The 25,955-nt window shown below is 28.7% G+C and overlaps 1 protein-coding gene across 3 annotated transcripts; it reads left to right on the forward strand.

Annotated features, from left to right (window-relative positions):
- Positions 1-74: 74 nt before the first annotated feature.
- LOC142325574 (neurocalcin homolog) lies at positions 75-25,545 on the forward strand. Of its 3 annotated transcripts, none has more exons than XM_075367484.1 (3): positions 75-271; positions 20,203-20,391; positions 24,664-25,545. In XM_075367484.1, exons 2-3 carry the CDS (start codon positions 20,332-20,334, stop codon positions 24,856-24,858), a joined length of 255 nt encoding a protein of 84 aa, XP_075223599.1. In that variant the 5' UTR covers positions 75-271; positions 20,203-20,331; the 3' UTR covers positions 24,859-25,545. The 3 variants fall into 3 exon arrangements, with proteins under 3 accessions (XP_075223599.1, XP_075223598.1, XP_075223600.1); XM_075367483.1 differs by lacking the exon at positions 75-271 and adding an exon at positions 15,838-15,964; XM_075367485.1 differs by lacking the exon at positions 75-271 and adding an exon at positions 16,013-16,089.
- Positions 25,546-25,955: the final 410 nt, after the last annotated feature.

Raw genomic sequence — 25,955 nt, forward strand, 5'->3', positions numbered from 1 at the left:
AAAATGACTATGACCTTACATTGCAAATGCCATTTCAGTTACAATGTAGTAGTAAAGTGTTGTACATTGTACATTAATGATTAATAGTGGAGACATATTTAAAAATAGTTATTTGGTTGTGAATACACAGCAATTATTGCATCAGCATTTCAATTTTACATACAAATCATGTTGCTGATTATAGTTACTCTATGGTAAAGTGAATCCTGTGAGAATCTAGCTCCTGTGAGAACTTATCCAAACACTTTTTAATGTTCGTCAACCAAAATAGGTAAAAAAATTTGGTACTTAGGTATTAACGCCACCACAGCTACAGCTGCTGTTTAGGTTATGTTGACTTCGTGTACTGACAAATCGTACGTATATCAAATAACCCAAATAACGTATAACCCAAATAAATATAACCTACGCTCGCTAACCTCTTATAATTAACATTAAATATGCATAATATATACAACTTATTAATAGTATAACCTTAACGTTATAGCACCGAAATCGGTGTTTAATGTTAATCCACCGAAATCCGATTGACTACTTTGTTTTTAAATAAAGCTGTAGCTGTGGTGGCGTTAATACGTACGTACCAAAAATTTTTTCTTGCTGTTGACTGGTGTAAACATGCTATTTTACAATTGGTCAAATATATTCATAATAGTAACTGGTGTGAAGATGTGGTATTTTGACTTTTTGAGAACCGTATAATCTCATTTTACTGGACGAATCAGAATTGCACTATCTGAAAGAGTTGTATGTCCGAGAGGGGTAGTTGTCTAACTTCAGTGATATGCTAGGAAAGAATGTGTGAATTGACATTAGTTAATGTCTATATGTTTCTTTTTATGACGATTAGAAACAATTATCATGGCCAAATCATATTTTATGTAATTTATGCTTTTTATTTTGTTGTTACAAATGAAAATAAATTCTGTACATTTTCATTCAATTTATATAATTTGGAGTATAGGTAATCTTAAATATTTTTTATTCATACATATATATTATGCACAACTGATATAAATATCAAAATTCAAAAATTAGTACAATTACATCTAAGTAAAATATAATTTATGTTTCTGATTTAAATATATCTGTTTCTGAAAAACAAGTTGTGCGTAAAAAAATTCATTCTTTTTAAGATTTAAGAAAGAATTAAGCTTGGCAATAATATTTCACATAATCTTAATGAAGATAAATAAGCGTTTGCCCAAGATACTGAAAATTAGTTGTCACATTTTTCAATTTGTGCTATTAGTGGTGATCGTTTTTTTTCTGCAACAAAAATGAAGTATTGTTGATGTAATTTATTCTTTCCTACATTCAGGAATTTCTGAATGATTATTCCCTACATTCCCAATGATTACCTTGGCTTGACTAAGGAAACAAGTATTTTTTTTAATATAGTAATTTTTGATATATTGAATCTCAGTGATTTTCCAACTTTGTAATATCTTCTGTTTAATGCAATTTGTCCAGCTCTGCAAAATTAGCTTTAAACTCATTTGAAATGAGTATTCGTCCTGGGAGCTATTTTTTCAGGTTTTGGAAAAGGCAGTAATCGTTGGGAGTCAAGTCAAAGGAATGCATTACATATGCAAGCACTTCAAAATGTAGGTCATAGAGTTTTGCAGAAACAACATGTGTGCAAATGCATTATCACGGTGAAAGAGAATTTTATTTTTGCCCAGATCTGGATGTTGAGTCTTGAGTCTGAATAGCACTCTTCAGTCAATTCAGTAGTGAAGCGATGATGGTTCTACCTTTTTCCAGATAGTGTACGAGCGAGCACTGTACTATAAGAATTCCATAAAAACATACCCATGATTTTTTCCTGCTGTGATACTGTTTTCGCTGTTTGGTATACTTTCACCTGTTCCTACCCACTGTTTGGTTTTTGGCATATAACTTGAACTTACTCGTATGTTTCATACACGTTAAAAATTTTGAAAAAACTCAGCGGAATCACATTTAAATAAATAAAAAGCTATCCAAAGACTTGGAACATGATTTATGGAATTTGGGATACGGGAGTGAATTTAATATATGATCTTAATTACCTAGTTCTATTGTGATACTATCTACACAACATACTGATCATTTCTTTTATCATAAATAAAAATTATTGTTTGTAAATAATCAGGATTTAACCGACCATTGAAACTAATAAATAGCTTACCTTGTAGAATCTTTTTTGTTAAATATTATTAGACCATGGTAAACCACAGATGATATTATTTTGTATTTTTTTGTTATGGTGTAACATATAAATTATTTTAGAAATAACTACATACACAGATACAAACTTAAATTTATAACACTATACTTACTTAAATACTGATTGAATCAATGTTATTATACATTAAATTTGTAAATTACATTACGTAGGATATTAAGTAATGTATAATTCTCACAGTAGTATAGATTAATATACAATACAATATTCTCTTTTTTTAATTTCAGTTAGTAATTTTATCAATTATAACTAAATTTGCAAAGAAGTAAATGTAATGTATTTCTGTATGTATCTTTTCTCCTCAAAAAGTATATTTTTTTTATTTTTAATTTGCATATATCTATAGTGTTTCGTTTAGTAGACACATTTAACACTTGAATTTTTAGAAACTGATTATTTACCATAAGTGAGGAATCTCTGTACTGTAATGCAGAATTTTGAATCTATATTTAAATTATTATATGTGTAATCTATATCCAGTACTTAGAAAATAAGCATACTAGGTTTTGTAGTTTTTAAATCATAAAAATAATAATCTTACCAAAAACAATGATGTTATATTTTTTAAAGCACAAATTTATATAATTTAGTGAAGTTCAATTTTTTTTTATTACTTAATTTTAAATTAATTCTTTAATATAAAATTTTTGAAACTTGTCCATTATAGAATTTCTGATCAGAGGATCTTTTTTGTGCAAAACTAGGGATTACCGTTAACAAAAGTTTTTTATGCAAATTACAAACCTTGGAAAGTTTGGTACATAATCATTATTTCATATGGTTTTCATATAAAACAAAAATACAATTTTTTCCACATTGGGACACACTTGCAAAAAATCGTTTACTGAATTACAAACCAGTTATTTATGTATTATCATCTTATGTGTTTGCGTAATTATTATGCTTATAATTTAATAATATTAACGTAAAAAGTTTTTAATTATAATTAGAGAAATAAAACTTAATGCCAAATACTGGAGTTATTAATATTCTAAACTTGAGGTATTTTTAGGTTATGTATTCTGATTTCATGTGTATGTTTTTTAATCTTTATATCTTAATTTGATAATTATTTTTTAAACGTAATTCATATTTAAAATACATAGAAAATGTAATTACCAGTTTCAGCATGTATCTGTTACTTCATGGATTTAAGGATAGGATTTACTTCATCAAAGTAAGGCTGTATAGAAAATTACTGTTATTAAATTGAGGACTTTTGCATTGTTCTCCTCTATTCTGTTTTGCACAAGTTTTAATATATTTATAACAATTTATCAGTAAGATTTTGTAAATTAAATGTATAGTTAAATGTAAGTATGCAAATTTTTATTTTATTCAGAAGTAATTGTGTGTGTTTTTTTTTTACATGTTATTAGAACTTCTAAAAGTTGTGTGTACTTAATATTTTTGCATTACAGTATTATTGTTTAATACATTTGTACTCATATTTTTAAAGCACAATTGAATTTTTACTAAAGAAATTTTTTTAACACTGTTGTAAATATGTAATTAATTCAGTTATTTTCAATTATGAACACATTAATTTTTAAAAAAAACATAACACCTTAGCATGCTAAAGTGTCAGCTATGTTTATTTTTGTATGGTTTCAGTAGTATTTATAAAACATTGTAAAAGTGTTAACAGAATTAAAACAAAAACAGGATATTAGCATCATTGTAAAATTGCAATATTTCAGAGAAGGCTTGTTAACTTTATTTAGAGTTTATACAGTTTTCAAAACAGCTTCCTAACTTTCTCTTTTGTAATTTTAGTTACAAATTTCAGTATTTTGTTTTATTTCAGTTCTTATATAATTTTTATCCACGCAAGATCTGAAATTCATTGTTTCACTTGCATCTACTTAGCAGAGGTTTATCAATTTTTTATTAAAAAAACTTAATGCCTATTGTATGATGAATACTTTATCAGAGAAATTATTAACTGATTTTCATTCTTTCCAGGAAAATGATTAAATACTGTCAAAAATTTGATTGTGTATTTACTTAAGTGGGTAATTTTCTTCTTCCAGAATTGTTATTATAATTATTATAAGATGAATTTTCAGGCAATACAAATATTCACTATTTGTTTCTAAATAAATTCTCTATTGGGTTTCCACTAGAAAGTGTATTTTGATGCATTACTTATGTATAGGAATTTATTTTTTTCTTAAGAGTTTATCACAGATACCAGGAGATTAGTTTTGTAGCTTTTTAATGAGAGTTCCCTGACAAATTAAGGATTTTAATTTTTATTGACATCTTGTATTTTACATTCTAATTTGTTATAACTGTTATGTACTTGCTCTTATAATTATGAGTATAAGTCAGAAATTACTTTTTATATATAATCTTTTTCAGAGCTTTTGCTTATTTCATTTTAATAGATTTTTATATAATTGCTAACAGAGTATTTAATTTTTGCTATGAAAATACCCTCTGATTATTAACCTGTGCTTGTTATTCAGAGCATGGTGAACATATGGACTATTAGTTAGTATATTATGCTTCTGAGGGAGAAAAAACTGGCCACATCCTATTAATCCTGACCAAGGACACCTTTCTAGTTCGCTTAGGCTTGTTAGCAGCTTATAGTAGCACTAAATAGGTTAAACCTCCCGTTGGGCTAATTGCATGTACCCACATACTGGAAATAAAAATATTTAAATAGTTAAATATAAGTATTTTAACCAGAAATCATGATTTATTATTTAAGTAAATATTCTGAATAGCTGCTGCAGAGATTTTAGTCATTCCTTTGTTTGTAATTTTATATTTTTTAATTCATCAGATGTTTTAAATTAAGGTTTTAAACTTTTGCCGGCAGTTTTTTGTAAGAAAAATAACTTGAAATTATAAATATATTTTCAGTAAATAATAATTATTATTATTACATAATTTATTTTATGTCATGGAAATTGTTCCTGCATTATTATTTTTATTAAGAATTTTTTTCTGTTATGATTATTAGCCGCTAATAAAAAATAACAACAGCATGAAGTAAACTTTATTTGTCTTTTGCCATTGTTATGTTAACCTTAGTTCAAAGCTTTTAATTTCCAGGATGGTACACCTCCTGGGATATTTTCCAGATGTCAAATCAGCAGATTCTAAGGGGATGCATAGTATATTTATCCATGTCGCCTTAGTACAGTCAATTGTTTTATTTTGTACAAAATAAATTATAATAAATAAATAAAATTAAAATCCATATACTTATAATATAACCTACTATAAAGCTAATAAAGTTGTCATCATCATTGTTATTATTATCAATATCATCATGTTCATAAATTAAATCTTATTATTTGTTAATATAATAATTTATTAATTAATATAGTTGATTATGTTGCCACATACATTTTAATATTTTTTTTAATTTTTATTATTATTAAATGCACATTTGTAGATTTTAACCCGTAATCAGTTGTATTACCAGTTAACATGGTAACATGTTATGTTTGCAGATTTTGGTAATATCATAGGAACATTATGAGACAAATTATTTTAAGTAAAATATGTCATTTATTTCATTTTCTGAGATTGACTTCGATACCTTAGTATAGCTAAAAACATAACTATTTTAATGCAATGTTGCAGTCTTGAACCGAGTCCTTATCAGTTAGGATCATTTTTTTGAAAATGTTAATATTCTAAACATATCAAGATGTAATTAATACATACATAACTTCATTGATGATGAACTAAAATGCGATTGATCTGATTCTAACATCAGTTCCTCTTGCACTAAGATTGGATTATGAGTCATCTCCCTTCCTACTCATACCCTACTATCTGATTAATTTCTATAATTAGATAAAATTTTGATTAATTCCTCATGTAAACTAATCATATGAGCTTAAATAATTTTGGATTGTGTTACCAATATTCTTGTTCCAAAATATCGTAGAGAATTTCACATTTCTAGAGAGAATTTGGTAACCTCTATTTTTGTTTTTTTTTTTTAACAAAAATTAGTCCACCTATGTATAATATGATGGCTTGATAAACTTTTTTATCTGGAGTAGACAAAACATAGATAATATCTAGTTTAATTATGTTTTTTCATTATAGTTGTTCGATAAAAGGAAAGATGCACAGTGCAAAGTTGTAAATTCACTAAAGAATTATATAGCTCTGATCACTGTGATTATTGGTCAGTAACAAGTATGGCATGCAGCCATCTATCAAAGTATGATTGCATATGTGGTATTATTTAACATAAGCGAGATCACATGTATTAAGTAATCTATAAGAACCAATTTGCTTTTTGCATTTTAAACCTTCTTCACAAATTCTCTTTTATTTTTTAGGAAACTATCATTGTGATATCCAAAATATTGCGGAAAAGATTTCTTTATAGTAATGTTTTTTTCGAGTTTTGAGTTAAAAATTGATCCACAGACTACAAACGTTTAAAATGTTTCAGTTCTGTTATAATTCTGCTAATCTTAAAAAAAAATTCAATAGACATACAATCTGTTAGATTGTGATAAACTTAATCTAGAGATATCCATTTAACTATGAGCAAAACATTCTATACAAACTATTCTTGTTTTATAAATAGTTCCAGAGCATCTACAAGAAGTATTTTTGGAATAATGATGAGTTTTCATATATAACATAATGATTGGAAAAATAAAATATTTTAAACAGTATACATATTAATTGTTGTTGACTAATTAAACTAAGGATAAAACATAGCTTGGTAAGAAATAAGCTGTGAATTTTATTATAAAGTTAAAACTGTTCCAGTTTATATTGCTAAATCTATTCACTTGATGAATATTAGACCATATTGACATTAATGGTATAACCCTTAATCAGCTGCGTATAGCAGTTATACCATTATAAAAATAATTAGCGATTTCTGTGGTCAAGTTCTGAATTTATTATATTGTATTAAAAGTACTTTTAACTGAAATTTAGTATTATGATTGTTTATTTTAATTTATTAATTTTTATTGTTTAATATTTAAAACTGCACTGAGAGTTTTGTGGATTATTATTATTATTATTATTATTATTATTATTACTACTATTATTATAGAAGTATTTATGAATTCTGCAGCACTCATTACTGATACTTTTTGTATTTTTATACTTTCCTGAAAAAATATATATTATAATACATACATATTGTACAGTAATAATAAAATTGATCATTTTAATTAATTGTTGTAATTTACTTCTCTTTAAAATGAAATGTATTATTTTATTATTATTGTTGTTGTCATCTTTATTATAACAAATTTAATTATTACTATTTGTGTTGGATGTTATATTTTTAAGTAATTTTTTGTAATATATTTTTATTTATTTATTATTTTTATTAATTGTAAACAAGTAATAAAAATCAATATGTATCATATATTTCAAATGTAAAATAAGATTTCAATGTTTAAAATTCAATTCAGTTCTTCTGATTCTTTTACTACAGTGTCCATTCATCTCTTTAAATTATTCCATTTAAAATGAAATTAAAATAATAAATAATGGCCTAATAAAATGTAATAAAAACTTATCTTAAAAAATAAAATAAATCATATTTACTAAAACAATTACAGTAATAGTTGTAAAAGCTGTCCTTAACAGAATTTATTTTTCTGCACTAGATCTCATATTTGACATGAGGGGGTTTATAAGTAATAAGTGTAATTTTAGAAAACTGTTTTTTAATGTAGTTAGTATTGTTTGAGTTCAATGAATATGTAAACAGTTACTATTTGCAGACACCATTTCTGTTTTAGTCTTAATAAATTATTTACTATTATGTTAGATTAAAAAATCTACTTGTTTCAATGTTTGATCATTATTTTTCATAAATTGTTATGTAAATAATAATATTAATTTCTTTTTGTTCACTGATAACACATTCTAATTAATAGTTATTTAAGAATATGGATCTAATTGTCAGGTAAAAGAAGTATTGACTACATGTGGTGCACAGCATAAATCTCCATATTTTCAGTGTGATGTAACGTATGTGCTACACATGATAATTCTTTGTTTTGTCTTACTCATCATTAAAAGTCATATTATTAAATTTTTAATTGAATAGATTTATTATGATTGACTTTCAGAGTAATGTTTGCCAGTGGGAAGTTCTTTTTAGAACTATATTCCAATCTTTATCAGCCATTAAATATTTCCAAATGATATTTGTTTTGATGTTACTAGTTTTATGGGATGTTTGGAAAACTTTGTAAAATGCAATCGATAAGTAAGTTTTGAAATTTATGTATTAAATTTCTTTTCTATGCTATATGTTATAAACTTCAAAATATTATATAATGGACAAAATTAACAAATCAGATACAACTTTTTGATACTTTATGTCATAAACTTAGTACAGTAGAGAAGTAACAGTGCCTGATACAGAAGTACATTCTAAAAGAATGTTTCTTACAAAGTAACAAATTCTGTTTAATGTAAATTTTGTATTCTTGCAAAAGTTTCTGTTAAGGGCAGATATTACTGTGAATTATATCTTTATAAAAAGTAATTATGATAAATATTCTTTATTATAATTTTTTTTTACACTCAGATTATTTTTGGAAATAAATCAACATTTAATTATTTGGTTAATGATGTTTAAAGTAATTGTAGTTAAATTTAGTGTTTAAATAATTTAATGATAAACAAAGTCACATGTAAACACAGTTTTTATTCAATAATACTTTTGTCATAAAAAAAACTTAACAGGATTTTCATTATATATATATATATATATATATATAAAATTAATGATAAATTTTATTGGTGTGTGGATGTTTGATACTTGAAAAAAAAAATTGAACTAATGTTACCATAATTTTGATTTAGTATAATTTATATTTTTTTTAAATTATTAAATTTTTATTAAATTAAATAAAATGATGTGTAAATAAAGTTTTAATTTAAAAAAAGAAAATGTTTATACATGTATTCATATTTTCTTGTTAAGTATTTATATTAATTACCACTTTTTCTTTACAATATTAGATTTGGGAGTTTTTATTTTTAATTTTCGTTCCACTTTTTGTATTGCACACATCATAACATACATATTTGCAGATGTATTTTTCTTAGAATGCACTAATGTCCAATTAACTAATACTGGTTTATTATTACTAGTAAATACAAAAAATACATTTTTACTACAGAAACAGGTACATTTGTTGCTGCTTTAAACAATATATCACAGTTCATCTTTTTTTTGACTGACATAGTGAAACATATATATTATAAGAGGTACTAATCTCTATAAGAGTTCCTTTCTCTATGAGAATAAAATTGAACAGAGAGTAGATTTGACTTTTAGGGTTAAAGGTAATCTGCATTTTGCGGGTTTGACCTATTGATTTGAAGTAGTGTGTGAGACTCAGTAAAGAAGCCAGTCGGAACAGAAACCACTTTGTTCCTCATATTACTTTGTAATCTTGTTATTTTTGATAATAGCTATCTCATTTATGAGATTAACTTTATCTCATCTCACCTAACGTACAAAAACCTTAGATTGTATAAAACAATATTTATTATTAATTGTAACTTAGTTTTTCCTGAGTAATCATCTGTACCATACAAATATGGATTCAGTAATCAACACAGTATAATTTTTGTTACTTTTTAATAGCTAACAATTTTTTAAATTGTGCGTAAGATTTGAACATGGTTATTTCGAAGATTAACACTGTAATATTCTGATTATTAAAAATTAATAAACATTTTTGATTTTCCTCCTTTTAACTCTATACCAATTCTATGTAAGTTGCTACGTAACAAAAGTAAATAATATGAATTTCCTTCAAATTTACGCTGATATTGCAATTTGTTGTTCATCATTATTATCCTATTTTGGATTTATTTATTTAAAACTTTAGGAATATATCAGTCTCTAGATATGTCAAACTTAATGGGTACAGTCAATAGTATTTTGTAGAATTATTTTATTATTATGAAACTGAAGCTTGAGTTATTTTCTTGTTTTTACTTTTAAATAAAATACTGATTCTTTTAACCTGTTTAATTGTTGAAGGTGTCGGCTCATTCCAAGCACTTTTTAACATTTTCATTTTCCATATCCTGATCACTAAGTGAGAGACTTCAGTACTGCAAACTGTATGCGAGATGGGTTGCCAAGATGCTGTCCAACCATCACAAAACAATGAGAAGGGACACCTCCCGAACGTTTCTCCAGCGCTACCACAATGAAGGAGAAGATTTTCTGAACAAAATTGCCACAGGGGACGAGACATGGGTCCATTTAAAAATGAAGAAACAAAAGAACAATGTAAACAGTGGATGCATTCTCATTCTTCCAGTAAACCAAAGAAGTCTTCTCCAGTAGAAAGTGTGTGGCTACTGTGTTCTGGGACCGGAATGGAGTTCTCTTGGTGGAATTCATGGAATGTGGCACGACCATCACAGCACCCTCATACTGCGTGACTCTTCAACGTCTACGAAGGGCAATTCAGAATAAGTGGAGAGGAATGTTGTCATCATGCATTGTCTTTCTCCATGACAATGCTCGGCCGCACACTGCAGCTGTAACAAAGAAGCTCCTGCAGCATTTTCATTGGGAAGTGTTTGTTCACCCACCATACAGCTCAGACTTGGCTCCATCTGATTTCCACCTCTTTGCTCACGTAAAATGCTGGCTAGGAAGACAACATTTTTGGCACAGACATCGAGCTGCAGACCAGCGTAGAAAAATGGCTGAAAACACAGGCGGCTTCGTTCTATAACGAGGATATTGGAAAGTTGGTACCACGCTACGACAAATTTCTAAATCGGAGTGGCGACTATGTAGAGAAATAGCGTAACTATCAAAGTGCTTGTTACAAATAAAAAAATTTTTATTTTCACTGTGGATTTAATTTCGTGACCGATCGGACCTTGAAAAAAAATAACCCTCGTATTTACCTCTAATACATTTATTAATCTATTTATTTACTTTCGCTGTCTACCTACTCTGTATCCATTCTAAGAAAAATTCATCTGTACGTTTACAATTGGATGTATGTTTGTGGTTAATGTATTTACAATAGATAGAGAATAGCTGTAAATCACCAAGAGTTCATTTTCTGTAGGATTAACTCAGAACTGTGTGGCCCAATAGCAGACAAATTCCAGTGCTGAAGTTTAACATCTTGGTCAGGCATTATAATCTCAGTGGATTGTAATTTTATATATCTCCTTGTGATACTATATCTGAATACAGCAGAATCTTGTAGGGTTAAACCTATTGAGTATTGAGAAGGGAAACAAATTCTTTTAGTAATAAAAATATTTTTCAATTAAAAACTATTTTTTTTTTAAATTATGTTACTGGTGGTATTAATTTCATATGTTAATTCCTCCATTAATTTTGGACCTACATAACAATGACTTGAATTCAAATAATAGTTTTTCATTTTTTATAGTTTTTGTAATCTGTCAGCATATTATTCATGAATAAAAAATTAAGAAATTACATTTAAGTCCAACTTATATCTAATTGCTTTTTACTGCTGTCTAAAATTTAATTTTTTTAAAAAATGATATCAAAACAAACATAGTTTTGTGTCATCTGTGTAGGAATTAGCCTTTTCTTTTAGTCATTTCAGGTACAAATTCTACAGTTTTGGATATATTAACTCTGGTGCTCATAATTAATACTCTTGGTAAATTGGGACTAGTAATTCTTTTTTGCTTCTTTTATTTTTTGCTTTATAGATATATATTATTATTCACTTTCAAAATATAATCTAACTCTGTTATTGGTTATATCTGGAAAGTTATTTCCTTCAAATTTTTTAATAGTTAAACCTACTAAGTCTTCCTTATTTCTGTCTAGTTTTTTCAAACGATTTATTTTGTTCGACTCCATTGTTTGAGGTCTGGAACTATGAATGTACAGATCTATTTTAATTCTCTCCTTTTCTCTATGAATGACTTGGAGAAGTTTCTTATGACCATGAAAGACACCCTTCCTTAAATTGATTTTAAATTCATTGTAGAGTGCCCAGTATTGCAATGAAGAGGGGAGGTGCTCCCCTCTTCATTGTAATACTGGTCCAAAAAGCCCAAAATCCAAAAACATTTTGTTTTTTTTTACTTTTACTTAACTGCAGTAGTAACCTCATTGAGAGCTTTTCAACGATGTATCATAAGTGGTACTTATTTTCATTGGTTCGAGAGCTCTAGCCTAATGAAATATTTGAATCTTATATGGAGAAGGCACATCAGTTCGAATCAGACTTCATCTCCTTTTTTTTAATTTAAATATATTGATTTATTAATAATTATTAACCTCTGATTGCACAAAAAAATTACAATAAATAATAATTCAATAATAACAATAAAAAAAAAATATGAAAAAATATCAGAAGCTGTTAGTGAAATAAAATTTTATGTACTGTTTTATTTTTTGGCGTACAAGTAAGTCATGTGATATCCACATCAGATTTTTTAAAATCTGAAGTCAAGTTACATGAGGGTTATCATTTATGTGCAAGTAATTATGGAATTAAACTACATACACTGAAATTATATGCACTTATCAGGGTTTTCTTTTAGATGAAGTCTCATTGTGAATACCACAAAAAAAACCAAGTACCTATTGCCAAGATGCTCTGTACATTTGACTAGCAAATTTTTTTTATTATAGTTGCAGTTTTTATATCAGTTTAAACTTAATAAATCACTGTAGATTTACTCCCATGAAAATTGTTATGTCCACAGGCGTATTGTCATGTGAAATTTTGTGTCCTGAAATTTAAGAGACCTCTTGATTAAAGCTGAGTTTTTGGTTTTCTTTTAATGTTTACTTCCTGCATTTACTTATTTTTTAGCAATAATTTTTAGAACTTCATTAAACTCTAGAATTACTAAAACACTGTTCAGCAATTGAAGTGAATATTTCAATTTCTTCATCCTTATCTCTTCTTGTAGGTGGGAATTAACATTCGCTAACATAAATTTGGGGGCTATCTCTTTGAGTATTGTGATATAGTCCTTCTATGTTTACAAGTGGCACTGGTATTGTTATAAGAAGCTGCCTTTTATATTGACCGAAAATAGGTACTAGAATAGCTATTTTGTTTTGTAGTTTTTATGTTAGATATTTGCTCACTTGTATAATTAACAAATAATGTGTAAATACAATTTTTTTTATATGTGTTTATGTTAATTATAATCAACTTAATTAATTATATGTATATTTAAAATTTGGCCAAGGACAAATCAGATAAGTCATAGAAGCGAAGCTAAAATAAGCAACAAGTAGTCAGAAGAAATTAGGAATTTGAGTAGTGCGAGCGTCAAAAACCTACTGTTATTGAATGTAAATTAGAACTGTTACAAACCAGACAATGAGACCCGGAACTGTAGAAGCCATTTTCGTTACAATTCCCTACACTTTTTATTTATTTATATTGAAAAAAAAAATAATGGCGAATTGTGGTGTTAAGAGTCCAATTAAATACTATTTTAAAACTCCTTTAACATCTGTTGTCAAACAAATCTAGAATAATTTATAGATTGTGTTTCTGAGGTAGTTTTACCATTGTTAATCATACTTATGATAAAAGTAGCAGCAAAGTAAAATTTTTGGATATTTTTTTATTTTGAAGTGGCCTACTGGGGACCATGCCAGTATAATTTTTTCTTTTCCATATTCTTGCATTTTCTTCGAAGCACCCATTCTCTTCTTTGTCCATTTTCTGTGGTGCTTTTACTTCAAACAAGAACCGCTGTATTGTATGTTAATTTTTTAAAATTCAAGTAGCCCTCTCTCTTTTAATCTTTTCTTTCATCTGCTTTTCTGCTTTATGTATCCTACTTAGCATCTTATTTTCAAAAATTTTTCAAAATGTTTTTATTTAGTCTTTTTGGATTCATTTGTCTGACGAATTATACAAGGCATATTCATAAAGTAAGAAGTGTTTGGTCATTAAAAAAATTTACTCGTTAGAAAACGTTTTTACTTACAGTTTTAGTTTACTACACATCTACTTCACTTTTCCACATAATCACCATTCAGTTCTAAGCATTTTTCATAACGCTGCACCAGTTTCTTTAACCCCTCTGCATAGAAGTTTGCCACCTGGAAATTGAACAAATTGACAACGGAAGTCTTGAGTTCCTTGTCGTTTTCAAACTGTTGGTCACCAAGCCACTTTTTCAAATGCAAGAAGAAGAAGTAGTAGTTGCTAGGTGCAAGGTTGGAACTATATGCAGGATGGTCAGAAAGTTCCCAATGAAAATCTCAAATCTTCTTGGTTAAGGCAGTGGTATGAGGATGCGTGTTGTCGTGAAGGAGGATTACGCTGGATGATAGTTTCTGCGTCGTTGATTTTGGGTCGTACATCTCAGTTTGATGAGTGTTTTGCAGCACACATTCAGAATCCAGGGTGTCAAAAATGATGCCCTTTTCGTCCCAGAAAACAGTAACAACATTTTTTGACACCAACTTTTTTGGTTTTGGGGAACTTGAATGGCGCCATTACATTGACTGTTGTTTCGATTCTGTGTTGGTATAGGATATCCATGTCTGGTTGCCTGTAACAGTGTGGGAAAATGAATTATCGCCATCTTTTCTATAGCGGTCCAAAAACACTCGTCCACTGCACATTCTTTGCTCTTGTGTTGGTCAGTGAGCATTTTCAGTTCCTATCTGCCACACAATTTGTGATATCTGAGCTTTTCTGTGACTGTTGTGTAGATAGAGATGTGTCCAACATGCCGAGATTCATCAGTCGCCGATCACATTGCAGTTTTTAATTCACTTGTTCAATGATTTCATCGATCTGAATAATGGGCCTGCCACTCCGCTCTTCATCATGCACATTTGTGCAGCCATTTTTAAAGTCTCAACACTATTGTTTAACCTATTCTTCACTCATTAATGTAGATCCTTACACTAGGCACAACTCCCAATGAATTTTCGCAGCTGAAGATCTCTTTGTATACAAAAATTGAATCGCAGCACTCACTTCACAACTGGCGGGAGAAACAATTGTCGCGAACATTGCGATCTGCATTCACCGGCAGGCAAATGATTACTGAATCAAAATAACAACTACAGTGGCTTTGTAAATAGCCGATAGATGGCCCTGCATACTTGTAAGTGTGTTCAGACCCGCTAATATTTAAATATAAGCTGATGGCCATTACTTTATGAATATGACTTGTAATTGCATTTTTCAAATCTTGGGTTTTATAAATGTTATTATTTGATTTTTAGTGTGTACCCTTCTTCTGCTTTTCTGGAATTATAGACTCTTCTTTGTATTTTTGTTTTGATTTTGAGAATGGCATTTGAGGTGGCACCATCTAAGAACTAAGTAACTAACTACAGAGGTAGATAGACTCCGTACATTAATACCTTTTTTCTCTTATTTTTATTTAGTGTTTAACTTTTTTATTAAAATGCATTAAATCATTTTTTTTTATTTATGTGGGCCATTTGGAAAACTCTTGGCTTTACAAAGAAAGCACAAGAGTTTTCAATTCAATGCATTTAGACCAATGACTTTTTAACTTTTTATTACCCAAGTATAATGTGATTTGTACAGCTACAAGTATAAGTGGCTGTTTCAGCTTTGAACTCATCATTTGAAGTAAATCTTTGTCCTGCAAACCATTTCTTCAGGTTTGGAAAGAGGAAGTAATCAGTGGGAGCCAAATCTAGTGAATTTGGCACTTGCGAAAGGACTATGAAGCATAGGTCATGGAATTATGTAGCAGTAACTCAAGACTTGTGTGCAGGTGCATTATCATGATGAAAGAGCTTTTTCTTTTCAGCCAGATGTAGATGTTTAGCTTAAACAACACCCTTCAATAAGTCCAGTAGTGAACCGTAATACTCCTGTAATGGTGCTCTCTTTTTCCAGGTAATCTGGTAGTCAACACACCTTTTTCCAGGTAGTCAACACACCTCAAGAATTCCAAAAAACTGTAGCCATGACTTTTCCTGCTGATGAAACTGTTATTGCTTTTTTTGGTTTATTTTAACCTGCTCTCATCCACTGTTTGATCTCTGCATATAATAGTGAATCTGTGTTTCATCTACTGATATAAAATGTTAAAAAAACTCCGTGAAACCACATTTAAATCAGTTCAGTCTAATGCATTTTTGTCAGCTGTTAAGAAATATAGCACCCATTGAGTGGAAAGCTTTTTTATACCCAAAACATCATGTAAAATATAGTGGGCATAATCTATTGAGATGTTTGTAATGTTAGTAAGCCCAGGTACCTTCAGTTGCCGATCATCTAATACAGATTGTAGATTTTTGTGATGATTTCATCAGTCAAAGCAGTTTTTGTGCATTCTGAGCATTTATCATCTTGATTGAATGTAGACTATGTCTAAATCCAGCAGTCCATTTTTCTATCGTCAGATATTAAAGAGGAAGAATTCTTTAAAGTGTTATGTAACTCATTTTGTTTGACCGTCAGGATTAAACCTTTCAAGACAATACTTTATAATCGCTCATACTTCAATTTTATTGAAGTTATTTCAACATTTCTCAGAAAATGTCAAAATCTGTTTCCTTTACCAATCTCCACAAGCAACTAAACAACATGTCTGAAATTTGGAGCATGTTGTTTAAGAATACATATTTACCTAGTCATGTTTCCAGAGATGTCCCATCTCTGTGTCAGGCCAAGAACTTTCCGAATAATCCTAATTTAATCAATTTAAAATATTTTTTATTAAAATATAAATATATATTTATTTATTAATGTATAAAATTTATTAATAATTTTTTAATTAAAATTTTTGAGACTGATGTTTTTAATTAATTTATTATGCTTACAAAAGAAAATCTGTTCTGAAGAAGTACAGATCTCTGTTTTGTACTCATTAGAGATACATACTTGAAAAGCAATAATTAGGAAAATGTTTAAATGTAGTTTAATAAATTAATATATTCTATCACCGGTTTAACTTCATCAAGACGATGCAGCTTTTTTAAACCATTAAATTTTTGAAACAATTTATTTGTGCAAAAGATTCATTATTTACTATTATTAAATTATAAATAAATTAATAAAGCAGTGATATTTATTAAAATATTATATTTTATGAAATACAATAGATATTTAGAAAATACAGTTTCTGTTAGCTGTTACAAGACTTCTTTCACATTATGAAAATAAATATATATTTCAGTTACATGAATTTATAATGTGTTGATCAAAGAGATTTATGTTGATATAGCAGGTATATCATTGAGTTATTATATGCTCAATACTCAATATGCTATATGCTCAATATTTTTCTTACTTATAGATCCAAACTTAGTTATAGGAATAACTATTTTTAAAGTATTGGATTTTCTCACAACTTATTGCACGTAAGTAATCTGTTTCATACAATAATAGTTAATTTACTTAAAGTTACAATTAACTTTTATTTAAAAAATATAATTTCTATTCTAACTTTAATTATGTTTTAAAAATGTAAGAATATATAAAGTATATTCTACATTATTTTTACTAATTGATTCCCTTAATGAATTTTGTTTTCTTTGCTTATTCAAGTAAATTATTCTTTTTTTCTCATTTTTTTTCATTTTTTCTTTTTACTTTAAGCTAATATTAAACCAGTTATTTTTTTCTTATTTCAATTTAAAGTTAAACAAAAATAAAAGAAAGGAAAAGAAAAAATACATTAAAATAAATTATACACACACATAACTACACACAATACATGCTTCTATGCAATTGCTAGATCAATCAAATATAAACCGGAGATTTGTTTTTAACATACTAATGTAAAATATAAATATAAAACATATTTATGATTTATTCTTTTCTATGTACTCTTTCTAAAGTTTTACACATTTTGAGATTGTGGATTCTTTCTTCATAAAAAGTTTAAGGACATGTCATGAGCCAATTGCGCAATTTGTTGTAAATTGATATCCTTCCAGTGCTTTCTTTAATGGTCCAAATAAAAAGAAATTGCAAAGGGATACATCTGGACTATATGGAGTATGTTCTGAGATTTCCCAGTAAATTTTGTTCAGTTTATATCAAATGCTAATAGCTGTGTGAGGCTATGTGTTAGTCATAAACAGGACCATACCAAGGCATTGTCAACGGAACATTTACCAAGGGCGCTCAGAACATGAAACAAACCTTTTTTACAACGAAAAATACAATATAAACAGTAAACAGTACATTTATTAAAAGTTTTGTTCAAAGCTTAGACTTAAAAGGGCCATAATGGGTCTCTATTCATGCAGGTCATTTTTTTTAACCAAGGAAATGCAGTCAAGGCAGTTTTTGATTGATTTGAGGATATTGTTTCAGTCTTGAGAAATATGAAAGATGGCAATTCTTTTACTGACTTGCATTCGCTTGCCAAATCACTGTACAAGCAAATTTAAAGTTATAAATTTCTTATATTTTGAAGCTCTGGAATCTGGTACTAAATACATTAAATAATGTCAATACTCATATATTACTTAAGAAAAGAGATCAGAATTTTCATTAAGGTTGTTCATCTTTGTGATAAATTAAACATTAATACCAAATCAGATAAAAGAAAATGACAGATGAACTTGTCGATAATGAATCACTGAGTTTAGATTACATTAAAATGTAGTGTTAGAGCATTATAAGGTGAAGTAATAATACAATTGGAAGAACGCTTTCACTACATTAAACAGATTGTGGAAGAGTTGTCTTTTTCTTTTAACCAGGAAAGGCTTAATTTCATCATCAATAGAAGAATTAGAAGAAAAAGGAAATCTGTTGTCAGCTGTATACCCAGAAATAGACAAAAATAGTTAAGACAGAAATAAAAATTATTTGAGAGCTTCAAGTAATCAGGATCATACTTCAGATTTAAGCTTTTATCAGTAGAATGTAAATTAATTAATGATTTGAAATTGGATGATATCATTAATGATTTCACTAATTCAAAAGTGAGAAAAATAAAACTATTGATAAATATTTTTATTTAAATTTTAAGCATGGTTAGTCAAATTAGTACCACAAATAAATGTATGTTTTATTGTAAATCTGTGTTTCACATTTTTATTGTTTTAAAACAAGCTTAATTTTGTACAATTTAATTTTATTGTAATAAAAAATTTCATTATAACATTATTTCTTTAATTATGTTTTTGCCATTTAGCTATTTAAAAAAAAATAGTCATAAAGGGCACCATATTTATATTTGCCAAGGGTGCCAAAATCATTGATACAGTTCTGGTCATAAAGAATAATCACATCTATAATTGACTGACTGCACCTTTTGTTACTATAGGCATCTTTCACTCTATCAAAGAGCTGTACTATGCAGAACTCTCACTGTGAAATTGATGGAGAAATCTGACAAGCAGTCAGCTCTCCCAGTTTCAAAAGGTTGCAAAGGCCTTTCCAGGTGATGGATGTGTTTTTACCTTTACAGGAGAAAGTTCTCCATTCCATACCCACAGGTTTCAATTCAGAAGTGTAATCATAGTCCTGTGTCTTATCATATGTGACTATTTAATGCAAAACAATTATTTTCCCTTGATGAAATCAATTCAGGAGCCTTTGGAAAATTCCCTATCAGTCCTGTTTTTGATTTTAAGTCAAACATTGACACCCACTTCCAAAGCAATTTCATCAACCTTAAGGTCCCGGTCATCTTCATTGAGGTCATGAATCGATTGAATGTTGTAATCCATCACACTTGTCCTTGAACATCTATTCCAACCCTTATTTGCTACATTTTCATGCCGTCCTTTAAATTCGCTAGCCCAGTAATTTGGGTACAAGACAATGTCATACCCCTAAACTGAGCATGCAGTATACTAAAATTTTTAGAATTAATATAACAAGTTATAGATTTATCTGTTTTTGCTGTTGACTGAAAATCAACTGTTATTGAAATCGGTAAAAATTATACATTTTATTTTGTTCATTACTGATTCTCGTAGTTTTTCTTTTATTGACATGTTGATTTACATATGTCACAATTTTTGTTTTTTTGTGTTATTTCAGTTTGCTGAACATGTGTTTCGTACGTTTGATGCTAATGGAGATGGAACAATTGACTTCCGGTAATTTTTATGCGCCCTTTCGGTAACATCGCGTGGAAAACTCGAACAGAAACTGAAGTGGGCATTTAGTATGTATGATCTTGATGGTAACGGGTTCATTTCACGACAAGAAATGCTTGAAATTGTTACTGTAAGTTTGTTTGTGCCATTTCTTAACTGTAATTATAAAAATTATCACTTTTCAAAGAAGTTGATTGATGGATTATTTATATGGTTCTATAATGTTAAAAATCAAAGTCAGACTGTAAGCTGTATGGTGGTATCATAACAGTTTATCTTTTTATGATATGTGTTGAATTGTTTACTTTATGATCATGTATGGTCTATTCCATTACTGTAAACATTACTGATTTAACTTTTCTATACCTTACTGTAAGCTAAATTTTTTTTTTTTTCCCCCTAATGTTGTACATAAATTGCATGCAAAAATAATTACTGTACTTTGTATGTAAATAACAAAAGCAGTTATCATGTTAATATTTCTCTTTTTTTAGAAATAGAAAGTTTTAAATATCCTTAATAAAGAATAATGTGTCTTTAAAAAGACTAGGTTTAGGTGATACGAGGTGTGTTCAAAAAGTAACGAGAATTTTGAAATTTAGCGGGTTGTATTAGTCTGATTCTTGGGATTTTCGTTGTTGTATTGGTAAACCTGTCTGAAAAGTATCTGTACATTTTTAGACATATTTGATGTTTATTTTGTTGTCAGCTGTCAAAAGGATAACACATGTTTTGATACAATCAGCGATTTTTTATTTGTATAAATAATGGATAAGAGAATTTGTTTTAAATTTTGCTATAAGAATGGAATTACGTGTAGCAATGTTTTAAAAATGTTAAATATTGCTTTTGGTGAGTCTGCTATGAGTAAAGCAAGGGTTTATGAGTGGTATAAGTGTTAACAAGAAGGTTGTGAAGACCTTGAAGAGCACCCTGTACACCCTAGCACTTCAACAACCGATGAAAACGTGGAAAATGTAAAAAAAAATCATGATGAATGATCACCAAATCACAATCAGAGAAGTTGCTGATGATGTTGGGATATCAATTGGCTAGTGCCATAAAATTTTTTCAGATGTTTTGGGTATGAAACGTGTGACAGCAAAATTAGTTCCAAAATTTTTGAATTGCGAACAAAAACAGTGGCGAATGGATGTTGCTCAGGAGTTACTAAATGAAGTCAACAATGATGCAGAACTACTGAAACGTTATAACAGGTGATGAAACATGGATTTACAGATATGATGTTGAAATTAAGGCTCAATCGTACCAGTGGAAGCATTCTGGATCACCAAGACCAAAAAAAAAGGTCGACAAGTACGGTCGTATGTGGTTATACTCATCTTGTTCTTCAATTTTAACGGCATAGTGCATCATGAGTTCTTGCCACAAGGTCAAACAATCAATAAGGAATATTACCTACCAGTTTAACATCGTTTGCGTGAAGCAATCCAAAAAAATGCCTGGATTTGTGGTGAAACAATTATCATGGTGCTTTTGCACCATGATAATGCGCCTGCTTACACTTCATTGTTTGTTCGTCAATCTTTAGCCAAAAACAACAACAATGTAATGATACCCCAGCCGCCATATTTGCCAGACCTGGCTCCGTGTGACTTTTCTCTACTCTCAAAAATAAAGAGAATCTTAAAGGGTCGTCGTTTTACAAGCATAGATGAGATTAAAAGTGAATAGCTGAAAGATCTAAACGCTATTCCAAAGATCGAGTTTCGGGGATTGGAAATAGCGCTGACATAAGTGTATAATATCTAATGGGGACTATTTTGATGCGGATAACATTAATGTAGATGAATAAATAAAATTCTTTCCAAAAAACAAAAATTCTCGTTACTTTTTGAACACTCCTCGTATAAGAGAAAAATAAGTATCATCAGTGATTCATAAAATCGTATCTATATGCAAGTCATAAAATCTTGAATAGAAAGTTTCTATTACAAGCTAAAAGTAAACATTAATAAAACTGGCTGACAGTGTTAAAAATACAGCCAAACCTGTACAGAAATTGTGGCAGATCCGTTGACTGAAATAATAAAATTTCCTGTTTAAGAATCCTGGCATTGAAGAGATTTCTAAATTTCCAAAAAGAGAGATTTGACCATCTATGCTATGATAACTAAAAAAATAATGTATGAAATTTGTTTTTTTTATTCTTCACATCTGTTACGAATTTATCAAAAAGTTATTTTTTAATGCTTGGTTCCCAAAAATCCTACAAAAGGCATACTTGTCAAACAGCTAAAAGGTTAACTCCAGAACCAGCAGCTGAAATACTGCTAACCAGCTGTAAAACACCTTTCAAAAATCTTAAAATAAAGATGTTTGTTGGAGCAAAATACTTTATATATTTTGCCCACTGGGCTGGTGGTAAAATCATCAGAAAAACACCTGTTTAATAGCTGATTTTCAAAGTCAAAGATTCTGAGGTTCAAATCCTAGTAAAAGGTAATTGCTTTTTTACAGATTTGAATACTAGATAGTGGATATCAGTGTAGTTTGGTGGTTGGGATTCAATTTACCATATTTCTCAAGAATAGTTGGTCTGAGTCTGTACAAGACTCCACCTCATTTACACATACAAATCATCCTCATCACATTGAGCCATGGAGGGGTTGCTTATTGTTCACTAGTTGAACAGATTGCAACGTACATGTTAGAAAAGAAAATTATTTTTTCAAGTATATTTATCAATCTACTTAATAAATATCATATTACAATCTTCAAAAAAACTTTGTTAAGCAACATATCTTCTCCAACCAAAAACTGGTAATTTTTTGTTTTACAATTTATGACTAAAAAAGAATATACATCAAATTATATACGTTTTCTAAAATTTCAATAGGAGAAGCTGTTTTACAAAGCTTTTTTTCTAAGAAAAATGAAGATTTGTATGTACGCAGAACTGAAAAATCATGAACTCATAATTTAAATAATATGAAGTGAATTTCAAGATTTAAATATCAAATAAATGTTTTTGGGAAAAAAAATGTTGGAAGAGCATTTACAGTATAGATTTTCCCGATTAAAGAAATTGTAATATTTATTATAGTTTATAACATTGTAAAACAATGTATAAATAAATACAGAGTGATCGTAAAGTCATGCAACCCAAATTTTTCCGTTTTGTAGGAATTATAGTTAAATTTGTAAAAGATGTTTTAATTAGGGTAATTTTTTGTGTGACAGAATAGTGTATGTTAGCTCTGCTAGATCACACTTCCAGGCAACAGTGGGCATTGCACCAAGCAGTTTGTTTAGTGGAGTTACTGTGAATTGAAATCATACACGAAGTGTCAAGAAAAGAAGATTTTTAAATGCTTTTCCAGATGCCAATATGCCAAACAGATTCACTATATGTTGTTTATTTAATCATTTTCAAGATACAGGTAGTGTGCATGATCATAAGTATATCGGCCACCCAAGTGTTTTAACTGATGAAAGTCTGCATACGATAAATGAAACACTTCTTTGTTCTCCAAAATATTCTCTTAGAAATCTTTCTTACCAAATTGAGCTATCTTACAGAAGTGTTCATTAGGCTACTAAATTTCTATAATTACATATCAGATTAACATAAGTCATCAGCTCCAAGAACCAGATAAGGAGAAACAAATGCAGTATTGTCAGCGGTTTAGAAGTTTCATTTGAAATGACACATCTGTTCTAGACAAAGGCTTTTTTCAGTGATGAAGCACGGTTTCATCTTAGCGGATATGTTAACAGCCAAAATTACAGAATGTGGTCTTCAGAGAACCCACATATACTCAATGAACAGTCATTGCATTCGTAAAAAATTGGGATGTGGTGTATGTCGCTGGAGAATTGTCGAGCCTATCTTTTTTTCAGAGGCAACGCTGAACGGTATTAAGAAATAATCATGTAGTTTATAGCCTTACTACATGCTTATGAATGTGATTGCTGGCTACAACAAGACAGAGCAACTTTACACACAGCAAATTATGCAAGTTCTTCATGATTTCTTCAATAACTGGATAATTTATTGTGGTCTATGGCCTCCTCATTCATCAGACCTGAGTCCTCCTGATTTTTATATGCGGGTTTTTTTTAAAGATAATGTGTACTCAAACAACCTGCATATACTTGATGAACTTAAACAAAATATTGAGGAATGTATATCAAATATCACTGCTGCTATACTGAAAAACATCATGTGCAATACAAGAAAACTTGTTGATGCATGCATTCGATATCATTTGGGTCGCTTGACTTTGATCACCCATTATATATGTCAAATTTATATATTTATTTTTTTTATATGCTACTATTCAAGATATCTTAATATGAATAAAAAGAAAATCGATTTGCGGGTAGTTGTAGGATAAAGTTGTTTTTTTATTAATAAGCATATTTTTTGTTTTTGTAGGCAATTTACAAAACGGTTGGATCAGTAATGAAAATGCCTGAAGATGAATCCACTCCAGAGAAACGAACTGATAAAATATTCCGACAAATGGATAAAAATCAAGATGGAAAGTTATCATCGGAAGAATTTATTGAAGGTGCAAAAAGCGATCCTTCAATTGTAAGACTTTTGCAATGCGATCCCCAGGCACAATAAAATTTACTAATTTAAAGATACACTAATAAATAAATGATGTATTGATGAAATAAAATAAGAAAATGAATAATAATGATGGATTTTTCAGTAAAGAAACATTTCCCTCTTGGATTTTTTCTTTTTGTTCGTCATTTCTTAAATACATAGCACGATTAGCGTGTAGTGCTCTGTTTGGGATTTATTTTTGTTGTCTTCCTACAGAGACTTAAATGCTACCTATTGTCACAAATAATACACCTAAGTGATAGGTGGAGGTAAAGCCATGTATGAAAAGTGCGTGATTTGATTTTTGTAATTATGTTCTATTAATATTATAAGACATTATTTGAAAATAAATATGATATCAATGATATTAGCTTTTATTATATTTAATTTTGTTAGTCTATTATTTAATTTAAAATTAAAATCATTTCTTTAATAGCAAGAAAAAATATTTAAGCTGTTATTATAACCGAGTGATTATGGTGAAAATGTCAATTATGACGTAATGTCTTAATTTAAAAATACAAAAGCTTATACCCCCTCCAAAAAATTATTAAATCCATATTTCCATAATTTTTCATTGATTGTTGTATCTGTTGTTTGCTATTGTTGTTCATTCACTGTTTTTTGTGCTCTTCCTCATTTACAAAAAAATATATATAATAATAATAATAAATAAAATTTAAAAAAACACAAAAAATCAAATCTATGGTAAAAAACTTTTGATGATCACATTTCGAGCATGCACTTGTTGTTATTATATTAAAAAAAAAATGATTGTTGAAATTCTTCATTGTTGCCCTTTTTCCATATGTACAATTTTTAAAATTGTGCTCTTTTCATTTTTAAAGTAATTAATTTTTTTGATGTAGTACATAACAGATATAAATATATTTATATATACGAGGTGTGTTTAAAAATTATTAGTATTTCATTATAGTGGCATTTTCCAGCTGTGTGTAGACTGGAATTGAACTGGAGATTTTATCTACATCAAACCACAACATTCTTTCTAGCTTATTTGGGTATTTTTATGATGTGAATGTGTTGGCTGCCACCATTTTAATCAATTTTATTTTACAAACTGATTGAATGTAAAATATATATTTTAGCTT

The sequence above is a fragment of the Lycorma delicatula genome, chromosome 5 (assembly GCF_047948215.1).
Source record: "Lycorma delicatula isolate Av1 chromosome 5, ASM4794821v1, whole genome shotgun sequence".
Classification (NCBI taxonomy): domain Eukaryota; kingdom Metazoa; phylum Arthropoda; class Insecta; order Hemiptera; family Fulgoridae; genus Lycorma; species Lycorma delicatula.

What these genes read in the sequence shown, in the direction of transcription:
- LOC142325574 (XM_075367484.1), top strand. Translation starts at nt 20,332, where the DNA reads ATGTATGATCTTGATGGTAACGGGTTCATTTCACGACAAGAAATGCTT. An exon ending in AAATGCTTGAAATTGTTACT is followed by an intron (nt 20,392 to 24,663) that starts GTAAGTTTGTTT and finishes TTGTTTTTGTAG; the next exon opens with GCAATTTACAAAACGGTTGG.